The sequence below is a fragment of the Hibiscus syriacus genome, unplaced genomic scaffold, assembly GCF_006381635.1.
Source record: "Hibiscus syriacus cultivar Baekdansim isolate YM2019G1 unplaced genomic scaffold, ASM638163v2 tig00110785_pilon, whole genome shotgun sequence".
NCBI classification, from domain to species: domain Eukaryota; kingdom Viridiplantae; phylum Streptophyta; class Magnoliopsida; order Malvales; family Malvaceae; genus Hibiscus; species Hibiscus syriacus.
Window position 1 is genome coordinate 1,382,338 of NW_024062862.1, and position 18,296 is coordinate 1,400,633.

Consider the following 18,296-nt stretch of genomic DNA (forward strand, 5'->3'; position numbering starts at 1 on the left):
TGTCAAATTGCAATGTTTAATCCGGAGAATCGAGATTATACCGTAACATGTATTTGTAGTAATTGTCTAAAGCTCTCTGCATTACCTACCCTTAAGCTGAAGGACTGCCACAGACGCATCATATAATACGTGACCGAAGAGTTTAAAATTAAGGATTAAAATAAGCTCTAAAAGATGGAAACGGCCAAGCATACAAAACTAGATATATGAGAAGAGGCAATGCCCTCTACCACAGGATCTACTCAATGTGTTCCGACTTAGGCCCTTCGCTTCCCTTGAGTGCGGGAACTCTCATCTTTAAAATCTGTTGATCCTTTCATCCTTGCAGAGTGCTGGCCGCGTGAGGGCCTTCCCCCATCTCTTGCTTCAGGCATCACCCTCCCTTTTGACTGAGAATGCTCAGTAGAGGGAAGTGCCCATCCTCTCTCTGACCTGCCTGCCTATTCTGTCCACTGTTGTTAGCCCCTGAGACATAAGTTGCAGCTAAATATATGATTCAAGGTTATAGGATGTAAAAAAAAAGCATTGCCTTGACTTTATTCAGGCCTCCACACCAACTATATATTTGTAAAGTGATCAACTGAAATAATAAAAAAATCGAAGGAACGGGGAACCACGGTCTTTCCTTTTTTCCTTATTAAGTGAAGCAAAATTACAAGGGAAAAGCACTATAGTAAGAAATATATTTCCTATGGTATCTTGGCCAATAAAACTCCCAGACCAACCAGGCAAATGCTTTTGGGCTTTTCCATTCCAAGATTCTTCAAAACCAGTAAGCTCATCTGGAAAATTAACCAATTCAGAACATTTACCCTTTAAACTGCCACTGCACCAGTTAATCTACTTCTATCAACAAATATACCACAAGCTTGCCTTCATTCAAGTTATGCAAGGTTTGCATTGTATCCACCCTACAAAAAAGTTCTCATCATAATCAAAGGTAAAAAGACGAAATTTAGATTGTTCAGAGAAACAAAAAGATGTGCAAGATACCTTGTCGTGAAGTCCCCTAGAAACCAGGTGGCTTGCTTGACCTGAGGCTGTGTCAGCTTCTTTGCTTTCTTCAAAGGTAATCTATTCCAGAACATAAAAATGTAAGACATATGAGAAAAGGGTTTACTAATGAACATTCTTTAAACTTCAGAAGAACTTACTCCATCACTTCCACTTCCATTCCTCCTTGTTTTGGATCAAGTATGGTAAGCTCCATTAGCACCACCATAAGTGACAGTAGAGCTCTGAAATGTGAAGCTATGAGTTTGAGGCTGTTGCTGTTGTCTTTGATATGAACTATTGTAAGCATTCATAGACTGCAAATGTCGGTTCCTTCCCACAGATTGTTCGGCTTCATCATCTGGAACCTCAACATAAGGTTCGGCTTCCGACTGAACATGCTTCCTTGGATTTCCTTTCATTCCGCTATCTGCTTCTTCCTTTTCATCATCAGAGTTTAGTTCATCAATAATTGGACCCCTTGGTCTCTTCGGCTCTGGAGCCCGATGCTCAATAAACCCAGTCGGATGCATACCCATAAAAGGACTCCGGCTGGGTCCAAACAAGCTTGACTCAAACAGGCCTCCGAAAGGGCGAGTGAAAAAAGGGTCCCTTCCACCAAAGAAGTTGGATAATAAACTTCTAGGACCACCAAAGCCACCAAAGGGGTCACCACCAAAATTACAGAAAGGATATCTTCCACCTCTGCCTCCTTGCATTTTCTGGAACCCTCTAAACTCTGAAAAGGGAAAGATAAATATGAATTTCAAAGAAAGAACACAAGCTTTCAAATTACGTAGATAAAATAACATAAATCATTCAAACGATTACCAAATAGAAAAACACAAGCAATTCACTCCAATTTATTGAACTTCACATATTTTCAAAGAAACTACCCCAAAAAGCCCACCGCGACTGTATCATATTTTAGAAGCGAAAATCAATCTATACTCATAAACCTAAATATTGGAGGAACATTTCAGAAAAACAAAAATCAAATATAATAAATGATTTAAAAAAGGAATAATTCTGTAACAAACAATCGCAAAAAATAAGAATTAATCAGTGAACGGATAGAACGTGGTCATCGAAACACGTCCACTAAATTTCAATCAAAATTGAAGCCTGAAAGTGGAGAAAGAATGAGATTACCTTGGATTTTGATGAAATGTAAGTTTGGGAGTATTTTCAGGTATCTATTTTATAGGATGATTACACCGCCTAATTTGTGAGATAGGGATTCTGCTACGTATGGGAGTACTCCGGGGAATTTAAATCCTATATTCGCACGTGTAAAGCTTAAGTTTTACATTTATTTTCGATAAAGTAACATTTAACTCTTGAACTCAGAAATTTTTTAATTTAATCCCTATTTTTTTATTCATATTATCTCCAAATTCGATAAATTTTCTCAAATTGGTCCCTTTGGACCATATTAATGTAGAAAACTTTCCCCAATTGATCCCCGAGTTTAGATTTAACCACATATTTTAGTCCTTAACGAAATTCATGTCTAGGGACCAAGTTGAAAAAATGTGAAATATAGACATTAATACGAATAAAATAAGTTCCCCGTTGTAGCTTCCTTGCCAAAATCGAATGTCCCTGCGCGGGTCGAGAATGCTGCCGTCTTCAATGTATTTTCCAGATCTAGATCCGTTGTTGTTGGTGTCTTCATCCCCGTTTTGATCACGTAGGGCCGGCGGTCGGATAAATAAGCCGATTCGGTGCGGACCTTTAATCATTTATCTGAATTAATAAGCTCAAGCTACGTTAAATAGATGAATTTGAGGTGTTCATAATACACTGGTTTTTCTAAATCACAATCCATAACTTGGTAAGAAAGGCCAATTCTCTCACTAAACATTACACTCAACATATTCTACACTCAAAAGGCTAACTAATGGTGAAAGTAAACAGGGTAAAAACCCGAGCCGGACATGAACATGCCGGTTACTTGTGAGAAGTCGATAAGCTTACACATAAACAACAACGGCAACAATTACGGTGAGAACGAGATTCAACTGTGCTGTGGATATCAAACCTTGTAATGTTTAGATCAGGCTCCATGCACAGATGCATTTATGTCGGTGGGCTTATTCCTTGAATCAGTCGGTGACCAAGTATCAGTGCGGAAGGATGAGGAGATGTTTAATTTGGGATCGGCACTGGAAATGGGAATAATAGACATTGGTGTTGCAGCTGATATGGTCATCGACTGTGGCTTCTGTTTCTTCAGATTCTGTTTGTGCTGGTTCCCGGCCAGAAAACTGCCCACTACAACCTGGTTCGGAGCAACAGAAAGTAATAAGTTTAGAAGATGTCTTCACCAGGGTTGTGGCAATTGTTTGGTTAAAACAAAGCTATGAAAATCTGGAAGAGATAGAAAAGAGCGGAACTGGCAAAACCGAAGCCGAACCTGCACAGGGCCAGCAGCTACTAGGAGACCAGCGACTCCACCACCTACTACACGTCCATCCGGACTTGCTAATGAAACACTCATCCCACCGGACCTGCTTCTTGTTGCCCCACTTTCATTGGGCATGAATGAACCAGACAAGGACAATATCTCAAAACGACCCTGCAAGAAATTTGAGAAGAGATCGGATGTTTACCAGTGAAGAATAAGATAAAAACTGTTGAGTGAAATTCAATAACACAGGAAGTTTGTCGTTCGTTTTTTTTTTTTGAGGTGTCAAGCTAAAAACATAAACAAAATTGACATCAGGAGAGACTTGAGCTTCCAAAACGAATGAACAGCTGTAAAGGGAAAGAGCGCATTACCTCATATGTCAATGTACCCCCAGAAGAATCGGGTTGCCGAAGAGTGACGCTCGAGATGACCCCATTTGCAGAGAGAATACATATAGCTCGAGGCCCTTGTTGGGAGAATGACATAATCTTCATCGTGACGTCCTAAAATACCAAACAGACATCAGAATGGAACCAGCAATATTCCCAAACCATATTTTCCAGCAAGAAAATATGGAGCTTTTCATGCATAACGTATTAACATCATGAAAACTCGATGCTATCTTTTACAACATACCTCACCAGCATTAACAGTGATGATATGCGGCGTAAAATTAGCCCCAACAGAGCATGCAACCCATTCACCTACAATGAAAAAAGTTAAAAAAAAAAATCAGCAACTGGATTGCTAGAGAACTTACCACACAGAATTGCAGAATGTATATGAAATTTCCGAGAAACGATAACGAGCTACTCATCCGTAAATTCCAATGAGAGCAGAATGTATCAAAAGTTCACCGCGCGGCTCAAATCCAGCGAGACAACAATGATCATCCGGGGACATTCATGAAAACTATCAGGCTATAGTTCAATATACTTGAAAACAGTGTATCACGACACCTAGAAGTCGCTTCGTGCGTTAATGTAAACCGCATGGCACTCGATAAATTCACCTTAATACTGAAGTCAGTGGAGGACATACTACAAAATATCACACAATTATATCAAACCTGAGCTTGTGCTTCCACATCTCACACGTATGTCTAAATATACGTCGGATACGGATATTTCAAGAAAATCGAAGAGTCGAATATATAAAAATCAACTTTCTTCTCCTGCAGCTGACGAGAAGATCAAAATCACTTGGAAAGACTTGAACAAATGGTGTTCAAAGCAGGACACCTTACACTATATATTCTCCCCATAAACGATTGCCAAGTGGCAACAGACACTCGATATTGATAAGATTCCACGGACGAGACACTCGATTCATGAGCGAAGTCATGGTTTAAATCTTGAATGAGGAAGTTATATCGAAAATCAGCTAAAATAAATATCAACAGTATTCAATTCAAATTAGTGGATCATATACCAAAAACAACCTAACCACCTCAAAAACCGACCCCACTGCGACCCTTCTTCGCCTACCCACACCAAAGAAGCACTTTAAAAACAACACAAAACGAATGGGTTTCTCACCTAAATTCTCCAGCTCGTTCCTCGGCTTCGAAAACGACGTCGGAGACTTCACTTTCCCTCTCTTCCCGGCTGAGAAGTCGATAACTGAAGACGGCGGCGCAGCTGTCGATATAGGCTTAGGAGAGAGCGCCTTAGTAATTGAACCGTCCGGTCCGTATTTTCTAGGCCTTCCCCTCTTCTTCTTCTCCGGCAACCCCGCCACTGAAACCGGCCGAGGCACTCCTGGTTGCGCCGCCTGTTGCTGCGGCGGGGCGGATCCCGGAGTCGGATTCGGGGTTTGGGTCGATTTTTCGGTCCTCGGAGCTATGTGGTAGGCCGATGGAGCATCGGATCGTACCACTGTAACTCCAGCAGTAGCAGCAGCACTTGTTTCGAATTCTTTTGGCTCCATAGTTAAAACTTCAAGCTCTAATTTTCAGAAATATTATCTTTTTTCCCCTAAATTTTTTATCAAAAACTCATTTGGATTGTAAGCTCAACCAGCTAAAACAAAGGTTAAATTTTCCCAGGAAAAAAACCAACAAAATTAAATTAAAAACAGTACAGCTTCAAAGTTCAAAACCAGACAATTTTTTTAAAATATATATTATTTTGGAAGACAAAATTAGATTTCAGAAGAAAATTTGAAGAAAAAAAACTATCTTTGATATATTTTTCTTTTAATTTTCAGAAAATGATAAGAGATTTGTTGAGTTTTTGGTAATTTAGCATTCCTAACTTTCTTTTTAAATCTGTCTGAATTTAAGATTATTAAAATAATGAAAAGGAAATTATTTGATAAAATATTATTTATTTCTAATAATAATTATTTTATTAATTAAGATATTGATATTTGTCCTTAGTTGGAATCTAGCAAATTAAAAAATTGAAAGAAAATGTGAAAGTGGCTAGTTTTCTCCTAATTATTTTTTAAAATTGAATTTTTTAAGAGACAATGAATAGTGGGCATATATTATTATATAATTATATTGAAAAACATAATTATTCATTAATTTTATTTGTTTATTGAGTGAATGCCAAGTAAAATTAGGTTGCTAAAGTTTGCAGAAATTATTTAGAAAATTAAAAAATAATATTGGGTGCGTTAAAGCAAGAAACACGGTGATATTTTAAGGGGTGTTTAAAGTAGGGTTAATTTATAGGAATTATATATATATATAATCAAACAATTTTATTTAAAAAATAAGTGTTTTTCTATTAAAAGAATATTTTGTGAATAATTTTTTAATTTTTTTTATCGACTTGATAAATTTTTCGAATAAAATCTCTAACGGTAACATCATAAGATTAAAATGCACGAATTAAACGACATTGTTGATAAATGAATTGTTGTTATTTCTTGATATCGCATGTTCGAGCACTATAAATGTCAGGGATATAAGTGTTCAATATCGAATGATTGAGAGATATATTTGAACAGTCATATACTAACCTCATTTTAATTAAAAAAAAGATTAAAATAAAAATGAAAACAATGGGTAAAACACAACAAAACAAAAGTTATACAAATTTCATTGGAAAGGAAATATAACGTAACGTATCATCACCACACTATTGCCTTAAAAGTAACGCATTATTTAAATAATAAAGTGAAAAACTTGAAATTTGAAAGACAGATTTATTTTCTAATTTTAAATTATTTTATTCCCATAACAATTTGAGAGGGAAACAAGTAAAATTTAAAAACAGTAATACAGAACGAATGTAATATGCATGTATATATGGAATTTGAAGGTTAAATTAGAGATATATTATGAAAAGAAAATGAAATGAAATGATGTTAAATCTATTTATAAGATTATGGCGTTTATACGGTTATTATTAAAATAATCTTTAAATATTGACTGCTTTGGTAAGGGTAAACTATATCAATCATCATCAATTATCTTTTATTTTTACTTTAGTTACTAAAATTCCAAAAAAAATATTTTAATCACTTAATTTTGGAATTGCTCTCGTTTTAATCACCAAAAATATAATTTAACATTTTTTAAAATATTTTTATCATAAAAACTGTAATAAAAGTAAAATAAAATAACCCTAAATATATCCCTTCAATCTTAAACTTGAACACTAAACACAAACAATATCCCAAACCCCAAATTGTAGCCCCTACCCCACCCTCACCCTTGACGATCTCACACTCACACCGGCGAGCGGTGCCTCATTGATGGTCTTACCCTAAACCGCAACATCGACTAACCCCAAATCGTATTCCCTACCACACTTAAACCTTCATTGGCGTCATCCTCAAACCATTTCTTCTTCCCTTGCTAAGCCATCCTACCACCAAAAGACTCATCAAATATCGTCACAACAAGGTTAATTGTCGTCGTCTACATCGTCATCTCCCCTAATCCACGATTATGAATTATTTGTTGTCAATCATTGGTCGCTGTTGACACCTCAAGTAAGACGTTTGTCTCCTTTTCCTCTTATACTCAATCATCGACTAGCTTCACTCTTAAAAAAAAATAGAGCAAATCTAATATAGGGGTTCGTTGCCTTCAACCTCAACCCCTCCCCCCAAACACCCGTGTGCTTCCCTCCCCCCAAACACCCGTGTGCTTCCGCATGTTGAACAAACACATACCCTAACGCCTTACGTTACTCTAACGGCTCGTCCGTGTTCACGGATGGATCGAAGGGAACGGGTAGGGTAGTCATTCCCTAAAAATTTTAAATTAATATATATTTTAGATATTTTTTTGTATTTCAATTGATAATCTATTTTCGCACTCCAATTCCTCCTAAAATTTTAGAAATTTATCTCATAACATAAAATCATGCGTCCGTCCGTACTCGTGTTCTTGTAAAATTGTTTGGGGGAGTTTTCGATGGCTTAGATTCAGTGAGTGTTTATGGGTTGAGAAATTACGAGAGTTTGAAGAATTTGACTTTTGGCTTAGGTTTAGTGAGAGTGCGGTCAATGAGGGTGTAACTAATGAGAGTAAAGTTTAAGGATTGAGGTTTGTGAATTATAGTTTGGGGTTGGGTTTATGGTATTTTATCTTATTTTGTTTTAATTCCACATAAAACACTGATAAATTGTCGGGTGAAAGGAAAAAAAACTAATAAAATGATTCATGTCGTCATAGAGGGACTAAAACATGAGTAATTTGAAAGTTGACTATATTAAAAATATTTAAACTTAAGTGACCAAAATAGGAGCAAGAAAATAGTTGAATGATAAATGGTATAGTTTGTCCTTTAGATAAAATCATAATTTTTCAAATTTGTTAATCATACCACTTAACTATGGACATATTCTATTTTTACCATCAATTTTTCAAATTTGTTAATCATACCACTTAACTACTGACATATTCTATTTTTACCATCAATCTTTCAAATTTTTTAATCATACCACTTAATTGTTTAAGTAATACTAACCATACCTATAAAAGAATATGATTTTTTTTAATAATATTCAAATTGAATCCAACCTATCTCTTCCGATAAAGAGAGGTGGGAGAGAGAAAGTATTACTAATACTATTTTATTTTGAAAAATATTATAAAATGTTTATTAAAATTGAAATAATTATAAATTAAAGAACATAATTAATTTTATATTGTAACCATGGGTGGACCACAATCCAACCAACTAGTGGAATGATAGAAAATTTAAATTTATATGAAATAAAATATAATATATATATATATATGTTATCTACTTAAATAATCTTTTTATCAATATTTTAATTAAACCCAACCTATCTCTTCTGATAATGGAAGATGAGAGTAATTATTATTTAATAAACATAATTATTTATATTGTCATTATGGGTGCACAACAATCCAAGAGGAAAATGAGAATCATTAAAACAAAAATTATATGTTACTAGTTATTATCTATGTTCTCTAATTTCAAAAATATATTCCTAAATATTGGATTAACTTCAACCTGCCTCTTTTAATTAGAGATGAAAAAAAATCATATTTAACAAATTTCAGTTGTATAAAATTAAATTTGTAATGAAATTTAAATTTTGAGTTGAATTAAATCGTATTTAAATTAAAAGAGAAGATAAATAAAAAATACTTTTAAATTAATTTCATTATTATAGTATCGAGTCAAATTCGAATACATTTCTTTTCTATTAGTATTTTTTTTATTACTTCGAAATGATTATAAGGTATTATATGTTTGAAACACTCTAAATTATTTGATAATTAACACTCATACATTTCTATAAACATCATATTGAATCACAAAATCTTAAAAGAAAATAATTGTCTCTCTAACTACGAAAATCGCATGATTCGTACGGCTAATATCCTTACTTTAAAAAATACTAGCAATGAAAGATAAGAGACAAACTAATACCAATATATTTTTAAAAAAATATATAAAATGTTTTTTGGGAAATGAAATTAATTAGGGCGGTAAATGAGACGAAATATATTGTGAGTTATTTGAGATTGACTCGGTTAAAACTCGGTCAACTCTTAAATCGAATAGACTCGACTCGAATTCTTAACGAGTGGAAGTGAGCTATTTGATGTCCGACTCAAAAAGCCCACGAATAACTTAAAAATAATATATTGATACATTTTTAGATTTTTAAAATTAAATTAGTATTAATATTAATATTTACATGTTGTTCTTTCTTTAAAAAAATACAATATTAGATTTTTATGTACTTAAAATTTATGTTGGAGTTCGAGTTTGAGTTTCAATCGAGCTAAGTCTGAGAATATTTCGAGTTCAAGTTTTTTCGAGCTCGAGTCGAGCTTCAATTTTTTATTCTGAATTGAGATTGAAAATTTTAAACTCACGAGCTTTCGAGTCGAACTTTCAAGTCGAGCTTTAATTTTTTATTTTAAATTTGAGTTGAGCTTAATAATTTAAAGTTTATAAGTTTTCGAATCAAATTTAATTTTACATTTTTTAATCGAGTCAAAATCAGCACTACTCAAATTTGACTCAACTCGTTTACCACCCTATAAGTAATCTTTAATAAACATAATTAACTTCATATTGTAATCATGGATGTACCACGATACAAAGAATTAGAGTGAGGTTGGAAATTTAATACTTTTAAGTAAAAAAATCATATTTTAATTAGTTCTATTTGTATTATCAAAATAACTTTTTTAATTAATATTCGATCACTTCTGAGTTCTGATAAAGGGAGATGAGAGAGAAAATAATAATAATAATAACTTTTTTCAAAATATTATAAAATGTTTATTGGAAAAAGGAAGCAATTATTATTTAATGAACCTAATTATTTTTATATTGTAATCATGGATGTACCACAAACATTGACCCATTAAAAATGCAATTAATTTCAGATATTAAATATTATAATAAAATATTAAAAAAGTTAAAATGATAATTACATTAACTATCAAATAATAATTATATTAACTGAGTATTTCTATTAAATATTAATTTAAGATAAGAACAAAAGAGGCCATATTAATTAATTGATTTTAATTTTTTAAAAGGTTGTTAATGAGCTCGATGAAAATTAAGTCATTAACCCCCATAACTTTTTTTTTCTTTATTTTAATTATTAATAACGACAAATATTATTATAATTACAATTAGAATACTGTTGTGGAATTCACAACCATCTTTAATTAAATTAATTTTTGTCGGTAAAATGCCTTCTTTATTTATTTTGGTTTTCTAACTCATTGGATGGGGAAAATAAGAACAGATAATTAAGAATCTTTTCATTAAAAAAACACTTGGGGCTCATGCTGAGAGATAATAATACTGTATTTTATATATTTGTTATTAATTATTTGGTTAAGATTATTTTTATATTAATTTTCCTAGTCAGAAAAGGTTAATTGCCGGCCTTTCCAATTAAGTTGGGAGAACGTGATTATTTGATTATATAAATTACACAATGTAAATTCTTTTAATTTTATATATATTTAAAATAAAAATATTATATTTAAATGATGTTACTGGTACCGTTACTGATTTTATTGACTTATCAGCATAATGTTTCAAGAACTTGTTTGATGATATAATATAAATGGAGAATTGATCCATAAAATAAAACTAAAACGATTTCGATCAGATTTTTATCATATCCCAGACCAATCAACAGGTTAACATTCATCTCAAACGTCCATCAATTTTTTAACAGAAATTGACAAGTTTAGAACATATAAATAGTCAGGTGATCATTTTGTAACTTTTATAGTAGAAAGACTAAAAAAATAACACCCTACAATCAAAGGACTATTTTGTAACTTTTAATAGTTACAAAACTCAACAAAATAATACCCTATAATCAATAACTAATTTTATACTTTAACCCCAAAAAAATATCAAAGTAGTCATAAATGTGTTATGTTAGTAGAATTTAGAGTTTTATAGTAACAGAAGCTTATAGCGCGGAATAATTAGGAAGAAAATTACAATCAAAGATTGAGAGGAATAAGTATCTAATACACTTCAAATTAAAAAAAAAAAGGCTTAATATAAATATAATTATTTAAACTATATATATATATATATAAAGGTTAATCCCACCAGTTTCATATGTACATAAAGGCTAATCCCCAAACCTGAAGCAAATAATATAATGACCTATTTTGTTCAACCAAATTGCTACCTTTGAGCTTTACCTTTCAGGAACAGGATCTGATCAACCCCAAACAGATTCTTTCTCACCAAGCTCCCGGGCTATAACGAAACGCCGGCACTGGTTTCATGTTCTTCCAGCCATTTGATGATACCCAAATGCCAATTATTTCACCTTTAAGTTCCTTAAACCGATATGATGTCTTACTGATTCAATGACTTCGGGGTTTGTTAGGCTCCCAGATTCATCCGATACGTAAACAACGTAGAATCAAAATAGAGTAAAAACTCTAATTGATCCAAAAAAAAAACTCTCTTTAGAATAATCTCATAAAATTGCAAAAGGGAAGAACTCTTAAGAAAGCTTTCAAATGCTTATAATTAAACTTTGATTATTGGATGATAAAACTCAAATACAAGTAGGGTATTTATAGGTTACAAGAAACAATCTAAACCACTCATTAAAATAAACACTAAATAATCTAAACCATTGAAATTAAAACATGAGAAAAATACTTAATTTTCACCTAACTAAATTGATGTAAGCAATGACATCAAAACTAAATTGATGTAAGCAATGACATCAAATTAATTTAGGTGTGAACATTTAGGCTAATATTGAATTTTCAACAAACAACGTTCACTGCCACACCCGTTGTTGTCGATATTTCTGCCCTCATCACGTTCAGACAGTTTTCTCTGAGCGTCCGGGTCACATCTGTTAATAAACCTTGCCTATCCGATGTGCATTACTCCAGCCTGATGCCCTGAAATAACATGAACTAATGCATCAAAGTTTGGAATATCGGATGAACATTGAAAGTCAAGAAGAGTTCGGAAACAGACATGTGCCTCGGATGCTCTCCTTTCGATTGCGGCTTGTAAGCATTGGATTACTCGATGTCTTTCCAGTTCCGAACGAATCGGGGTTCCATCTGAGTGCCTAATATAGAATTCCTGTTACAAGAATAACTAAATCTTTAGTAAATAAAATTGAAATGATGAAACCAAAATCTTAAAGATAATGAGACAACTTAGTATCAGATATGCTTTATCCCCTGCCGTGTCGATGGAGGCATGAAACACAACATCCCGCAGAGCCGCCTAATAGGGAGCAACCTTTAGCGATTGCTCATGACCTTTATTTTATATAGAGTTCTTAATTTTTAACACCAACTTTTATCTTTATAATTAAGATTTTTAATTTTTTTTAATTTTTTTATCATTATAATCGAGGTTTCTAATTCTTTTAATTTTAATTTTTACCTTTATATTTGAGACAATTTTTTCAGTTTCACTTTCTACCTTTGTAACTGAGGTGGTTGTTTTTTTAATATCACTTTTACTCTTATAATTGAGACCATTAATTTATTTAATCTCACTTTCTACCTTTATAATTGAAACCCTTAATTTTTTCAATTCCATAAAATTCTCAATTTCTCGTCCATTTCTCATCTCTCTCATCAATTCATTTAATTTTGAATTAAATTTAATCATATATGTCTCCTTTTCTTCAAATCACATCCTTTAATCTATCAAATATTCTTTAACTCTTAGTCTTCTCTAATCTCAATCAAACGATAAAATAATATCTATTCTTTGTTTTTTATTTATTGTTCAAAATCAAGATCCATATCATACAAACATTCAACTTTTTTTTTATTCTCTTAGTTGTGTATGTGGTATTTTCTTAACAAAACAATGAACATAATGTATGATAAAATTTAATTTTTTTCTCAACTTATTAATATAATATTAAATTAATTATTTAAAATAATAGAATATACTTTCGTTTTATAAAGTTCTATTTTTTAATTTTTGCTCGTAGTCTCGAAAATATATAAGACGCTGAAAATGTGTAAGACGGTTAAGCATATTGCATGTTTGTCTGTCGACGTGCAAACATCGAACAGAAGCTTGGTTCGATCCTTGCAGTGAACATTCACGACCGAGAAACCCCTTCCCGTCCAATTTTGCACATCAACAACCGGCAAATCCGCCCTACATTGCAAAACAGGTTTATATTCTACGCATTGATTAGTAGTATTTATATTATGTAATAAAGAAGGAAAATGGAGCGAGTAAAGCCCGCCCAGTGTCTGCCCGCGCTGACCTGTTTTTCTTAAATTCTAGTTTCGGTGGTTAAGAACAGAAACATTCTAGTTCTACAGGGTAGTTGGTTTTAATGATGCCACGAGTGTCTTGATCCTCAATCATGGTTGTCCAGCTCGGAATGCCGTTATGGAGAGATCACTGTTATTCTATTAGGTAAATGCTTTACGGTTCTTCGACTTTGAGAATCAAAGCAAAGGGTAAGTATGTTTGATAAACGGTAGTGATCTATCCAGATCAGTAATACAAAATCTCCTCCATTCTTTATGGCTCGTCGATCATCGATACTTCTAAAGAAAAAACACATCGGTGGTGGCGTTTAATTTGTAAAAAATGCGCGCATGAGTTCAGACGTAGTCGTGGAGGTAAGCTTTGTGCAATTTTTTGTTTAACTTAAATTATTTTTATAATAAGTTTTTTAATTGTTGGATTTCAAGTTTCGAACATTCGAGTGATGTCCCATGACATGCTGTCAAGACCACAACACTCCCCAACCTACATCTTGGGCCCACTGTCTACAAATCAGGTGCAGTATAGTCATAAAACACGTTCTCCGGTTTAGCTCCACCGTGTCGTCCACCGGTTCCCGACGTGCAGTCTCTTCTACCACGAAGAGAAAAAAAAAACACATGAAAAGGGAAACCGAAACCAAGCTTCGGGTCAGACAGAAGAACAACTGAATACTTATTATATGTCCTTTGAATTTAAATATAATTGAGATTCATATGTCTATTGAATAACGAGAATCTTAGACCAAAATAAAGAAATAACAAAGATCAAGTTGGAACTTAAAAATTAAAATATCATACAGGCATGCCTGAGGAGCTCACAATCCTACATGCAACATGACCCTGGTAGAGGATCATGGGCTGGGTATATTGACAAAATCATTAGGGGGGGGGAAAAGGGAGATTTGCCGCACAATGTTGAGCACTGATTAAGATTGAGTGGGTGACACTAAAGATTTTGGGTAAGGCCACATCCTCCCCACCGGCTGGCTAATCACACAGCAACAAAACATTGTTTTGTCGATGATTTCACGCTTTTGTTGCCCAAATATGTGTATAGGATGATTACATCTTACCTTTGTTTTTCAGACGATATTTCGATTTTGTTATAATTTGTTCTTTTTAAACCCTTAATCTACGATGGCAGCGTACCGTAATTCGCGGCATAAGCACATGTTTAGTTTGGAGGATGTTGGGAAGAATCTGCAATTATGATACTTAAACCTCACTTCAGGTACTAAAACTTAATTTATCCATTCTTATATCACTTCAGGGACTAAAACTTAATTTATCCATTCTTATATCACAGGGACTCTCTTAAGTCGGATTTTGTTGCATCAAAATGTCAAATAGATTTCAAGCCATCAAGCATAACTAGTAAATAGCATAAAATGTATACATACAAACAATAAATATGGCTAGAATGAAGATCGAGTCGGAAACCGTCAAATCGAATTCAATGGTAAACACATTCATAATTCATTGATCCATTTTGATAATGGAATCAACTTAAGCAGCATTCCCAACCCCGATATAACACTAGCAAGAACATTAAAACAGCCCACAACTTTCCATTGACCCTAAACCTAGTAGAAACCTCAGAATGGCAGTAAGCAAGACATAAAAGGTAAATTCGTTCAAGAACGACCTGAGCAAATTTATCTCTGTTCCTTTCAGAATCGCCTCACCTTATCGGCTTTCACGACACGATTCGCCTTGGCAATGGCATCTCGTCCGGCACCCTTGAAATCAAAGGAGCACTCATGTTTTCCCGGATAACGGTGCTTACCACAGAAGGTACTCCCGCATCTGCACTTAAACCCGGTCAATCCAACCTTCTTTCTGCAGATAAAGCACCTGTTTGCCAGCTTTGGATCAGCCGGTTCATCAGCAGCAACAACAACGGTTGTTTGTTGCTCAACGGCTGTTGATGAGGATGCCACATGAGATGACTCCTCGACACGCTTAAATGCCTCCGCAACCACTTCGTTCCGCTTGGCTTCAACACTGAGAGATTTCTCCATGGCAGCTTTTGCCTTTGCAACTTGCTCCTCACCAGCCCGGAGGTTGCGATAACACTTGGAGCAGAGGTTCATATTCGATGCTGTGCCGAAAAACCCACAGCCGTTGGCACATAGCTTCGGCTCAGATGGCGGGAAGCTGGTTCCTTCATTCTGTTCAGAACCCATGGTTTCTTCTCTTCTCTTTTCTTTTTTTCCCTTCTTCTGTTTACCTTTGCTTCGGTTTTCTAAAGTCAAGGATGAGAAAAACAGGAAAAGAGCTTACTTCTTATTGATTCTCACAAATATCAGAAAGAGTCGAAGTTAAATTACTCCAACGAGTTTCGGCTGACCATCAATACAGACACACACATATTCATTGTTTCCTAATAGCTTGATTAGCTCAAGGCTCGAGCTCGAGAATGACCCGAACAAAGACGTTTACTGTTTAGTTTATACCAATTTTAATGTAAATAAATAGAAAGATATGCAATTTCGTCTGTCAAACGTTAATTCAAACGAAAACCCCATCAATAATCTGAGATTTCCAGAAGAAAAATCTACACAAAATACCAATCATTCTCATAAATTAACACGTAAAAAAGCCTAGTTAATATCAGCAGTCCATCGGAATAATCGAACAACCACCAGTAATTACGAGTCAACTAATAATTAAAAAGAGCGGAAGCCCTAAAATTTCTTCAATCGACGAACATGAAACCTAGAAAAAAAAAATTGAATCCCTAAATAAAACCCGTAAAACATACCTCGATAATTCGATCATCGTAGATTATTTGCTTCTCGTTGTAATTGTTTAGGACGGCGTCGAACGATGAGAAAGATAATTCAGGAAATTCGAAGACGATGATAAGTTTTATTATTTGAGTCATAAATATAATAGAAGGAGAAAAAATTCTGATTAAGGGAAATGAAAATTTATTTATATAGTAAGACTGAAAAATAATTCTTTGTTTTTTGGGTGGAAGCCAGGAGAGCAAAACCAAACTCGGAAAACTAAAAGGTCAAAGCCCAACCCAACCGGAGTCCTTAAGTTTGGTTTTTAACTTATAATTATTTTGAAATTATTATTACTAATAATAAAAAACGGGTACATATAGTAAGGTGGGTGAAGTAAAATTTTATATAAAAATATATTTTAAAATAAAGGGTAAAGTATAGTAATGGTCACTGAACATTTCTGAAGCTTGCATTTAGGTCCCCCAACTTTTAAAACTTGCAATACAATCCCTCAACATTTATTCTGTTTGCAATATGGTCCCCCAACTTAAACCACTGTTAGAAATTAGGGTAAATTATATTAAAAGGTTATTGAACTTTTCAGACACTTGAATTTAGGTCCCCCAACTTTTAAAACTTGCAAAACAGTTCTCAATTTCATTCTAAACCCCAATTTCCAAAGTAATTCAATTTCATTCTAAACCCTAAATTCCAAAATAATTCAATTAAATTCAATTATGTCAGATTTATTATTATTTAATTTCATATTATTTCATGTGATACGTATTTTTTATATAAATATAATAGTATAATTCTTATCTATTGAAGAAATTTTTTAATTAAAAAAAGTAGTTAGGATATAGAAGAGGTTGAAGATAATTCGAATTTTAAATTTATAAAATGTTATTTTGACTTATAAATAAAAGTGTAAACTACTAGATTGACAACTTAACTATCTAGCCCTTTTTACTTTTGTCATCGATCTTTTAAATTTATCAATCATACAACATAATTATTTAACTGTTTCAACTAAGCCACTAGTCGTTACCAATTGATACAAATGATGAAGTGGCAGTTAAAAGGAATTGACATTATTATACATTCAGTCTTTATTATTTATATAATCAATTTGGTCCTAAATTAAATAGAATTTAATAAATTAATCATTTAATTAGGATCTGACATGTGTTAGCACATGATCATGACACGTGTCATTGGTGACACATGTCACCACCTAATTATTATATGCTATCAATTTGGTCCTAAATTAAATAAAATTAATAAATTAATCATTTAACCAGGATCTGACATGTGTTAACACATGATCATGATATATGTTATTGGTGACACATGTCACCACCTAATTAGAAGAAAATTAAGTTACAAAGAAGTAAAATTTGGGTCTTGGGCAAACTCAAACCTGAGTCACGCAAATGAAAGATACAGGGTGGAGCCACTAAACTAACACCATCGTTTGTGTTAAGAGATATACAATAATACATATACTAATAGTATGACCAATGCCAAAAAAAAAAGAATATAATGGAAAATGGAAATAATAAGATTTGAACTTCGGCAAAAAATTTGAAAGCAATAAATGATGGGAAATATTATATTTTTTACAATAAAAAATATTATATTGATAAATGTTTGATAGATTTAATATATTTTTAAATATTAGTTGATACAATATTTTAAAAGAATAAATTTAAGATTTATATATTTTTAAACTAAATTTAATAATTATATTTTTCATATTTATAATTCATGATTATATATATAATCTTAAGTTGAGTATTTCTAATATAATTAATAATTTTAATTTCTTATTAAAAATAAAATATTCAAAAAATATAAATGATTCATACATTAATATATGAATATATTTTTTATTTATACATCTAAATATAAATATACATTTATAAATATATTTTATTCGTAT

The 18,296-nt window shown here is 32.8% G+C and overlaps 3 protein-coding genes across 5 annotated transcripts; all 3 read right to left on the reverse strand.

Moving 5' to 3' along the window:
• Nucleotides 1-86: 86 nt before the first annotated feature.
• LOC120140421 lies at nt 87-1,832 on the reverse strand. Of its 2 annotated transcripts, XM_039155409.1 has the most exons (5): nt 1,155-1,830; nt 994-1,074; nt 874-911; nt 690-782; nt 87-465 (listed from the first exon to the last, which is right to left on the reverse strand). In XM_039155409.1, exons 1-5 carry the CDS (start codon nt 1,301-1,303, stop codon nt 374-376), a joined length of 453 nt encoding a protein of 150 aa, XP_039011340.1. In that variant the 5' UTR covers nt 1,304-1,830; the 3' UTR covers nt 87-373. The 2 variants fall into 2 exon arrangements, with proteins under 2 accessions (XP_039011340.1, XP_039011339.1); XM_039155408.1 differs by having other exon boundaries at nt 87-782; nt 1,155-1,832.
• A 973-nt stretch (nt 1,833-2,805) lies between these two features.
• LOC120140424 (AT-hook motif nuclear-localized protein 1-like) lies at nt 2,806-14,577 on the reverse strand. Of its 2 annotated transcripts, XM_039155411.1 has the most exons (6): nt 14,567-14,577; nt 4,945-5,382; nt 4,043-4,110; nt 3,778-3,909; nt 3,413-3,574; nt 2,806-3,277 (listed from the first exon to the last, which is right to left on the reverse strand). In XM_039155411.1, exons 2-6 carry the CDS (start codon nt 5,333-5,335, stop codon nt 3,053-3,055), a joined length of 978 nt encoding a protein of 325 aa, XP_039011342.1. In that variant the 5' UTR covers nt 5,336-5,382; nt 14,567-14,577; the 3' UTR covers nt 2,806-3,052. The 2 variants fall into 2 exon arrangements, with proteins under 2 accessions (XP_039011342.1, XP_039011341.1); XM_039155410.1 differs by lacking the exon at nt 14,567-14,577 and having other exon boundaries at nt 4,945-5,463.
• Nucleotides 14,578-15,012: 435 nt separating this feature from the next.
• Nucleotides 15,013-16,527, reverse strand: LOC120140439 (zinc finger A20 and AN1 domain-containing stress-associated protein 7-like). The gene is made up of 2 exons (XM_039155425.1): nt 16,384-16,527; nt 15,013-15,864 (listed from the first exon to the last, which is right to left on the reverse strand). Exon 2 carries the CDS (start codon nt 15,803-15,805, stop codon nt 15,290-15,292), a length of 516 nt encoding a protein of 171 aa, XP_039011356.1. The 5' UTR covers nt 15,806-15,864; nt 16,384-16,527; the 3' UTR covers nt 15,013-15,289.
• Between the last annotated feature and the right edge of the window lie 1,769 nt (nt 16,528-18,296).

Excerpts from the sequence above, each read along its gene's own strand:
- LOC120140439 (XM_039155425.1), bottom strand. The coding sequence starts at position 15,805 with ATGGGTTCTGAACAGAATGAAGGAACCAGCTTCCCGCCATCTGAGCCG.
- LOC120140421 (XM_039155408.1), bottom strand. The coding sequence starts at position 1,303 with ATGCTTACAATAGTTCATATCAAAGACAACAGCAACAGCCTCAAACTC. Across the intron at positions 1,075-1,154 it reads ATGGAAGTGGAAGTGATGGA|ATTACCTTTGAAGAAAGCAA; the intron begins GTAAGTTCTTCT and ends GTTCTGGAATAG. Across the intron at positions 783-873 it reads CTTGCATAACTTGAATGAAG|ATGAGCTTACTGGTTTTGAA; the intron begins GCAAGCTTGTGG and ends TTAATTTTCCAG.
- LOC120140424 (XM_039155411.1), bottom strand. The coding sequence starts at position 5,335 with ATGGAGCCAAAAGAATTCGAAACAAGTGCTGCTGCTACTGCTGGAGTT. Across the intron at positions 3,575-3,777 it reads GGGGTACATTGACATATGAG|GGTCGTTTTGAGATATTGTC; the intron begins GTAATGCGCTCT and ends AATTTCTTGCAG. Across the intron at positions 3,278-3,412 it reads TAGCTGCTGGCCCTGTGCAG|GTTGTAGTGGGCAGTTTTCT; the intron begins GTTCGGCTTCGG and ends GCTCCGAACCAG.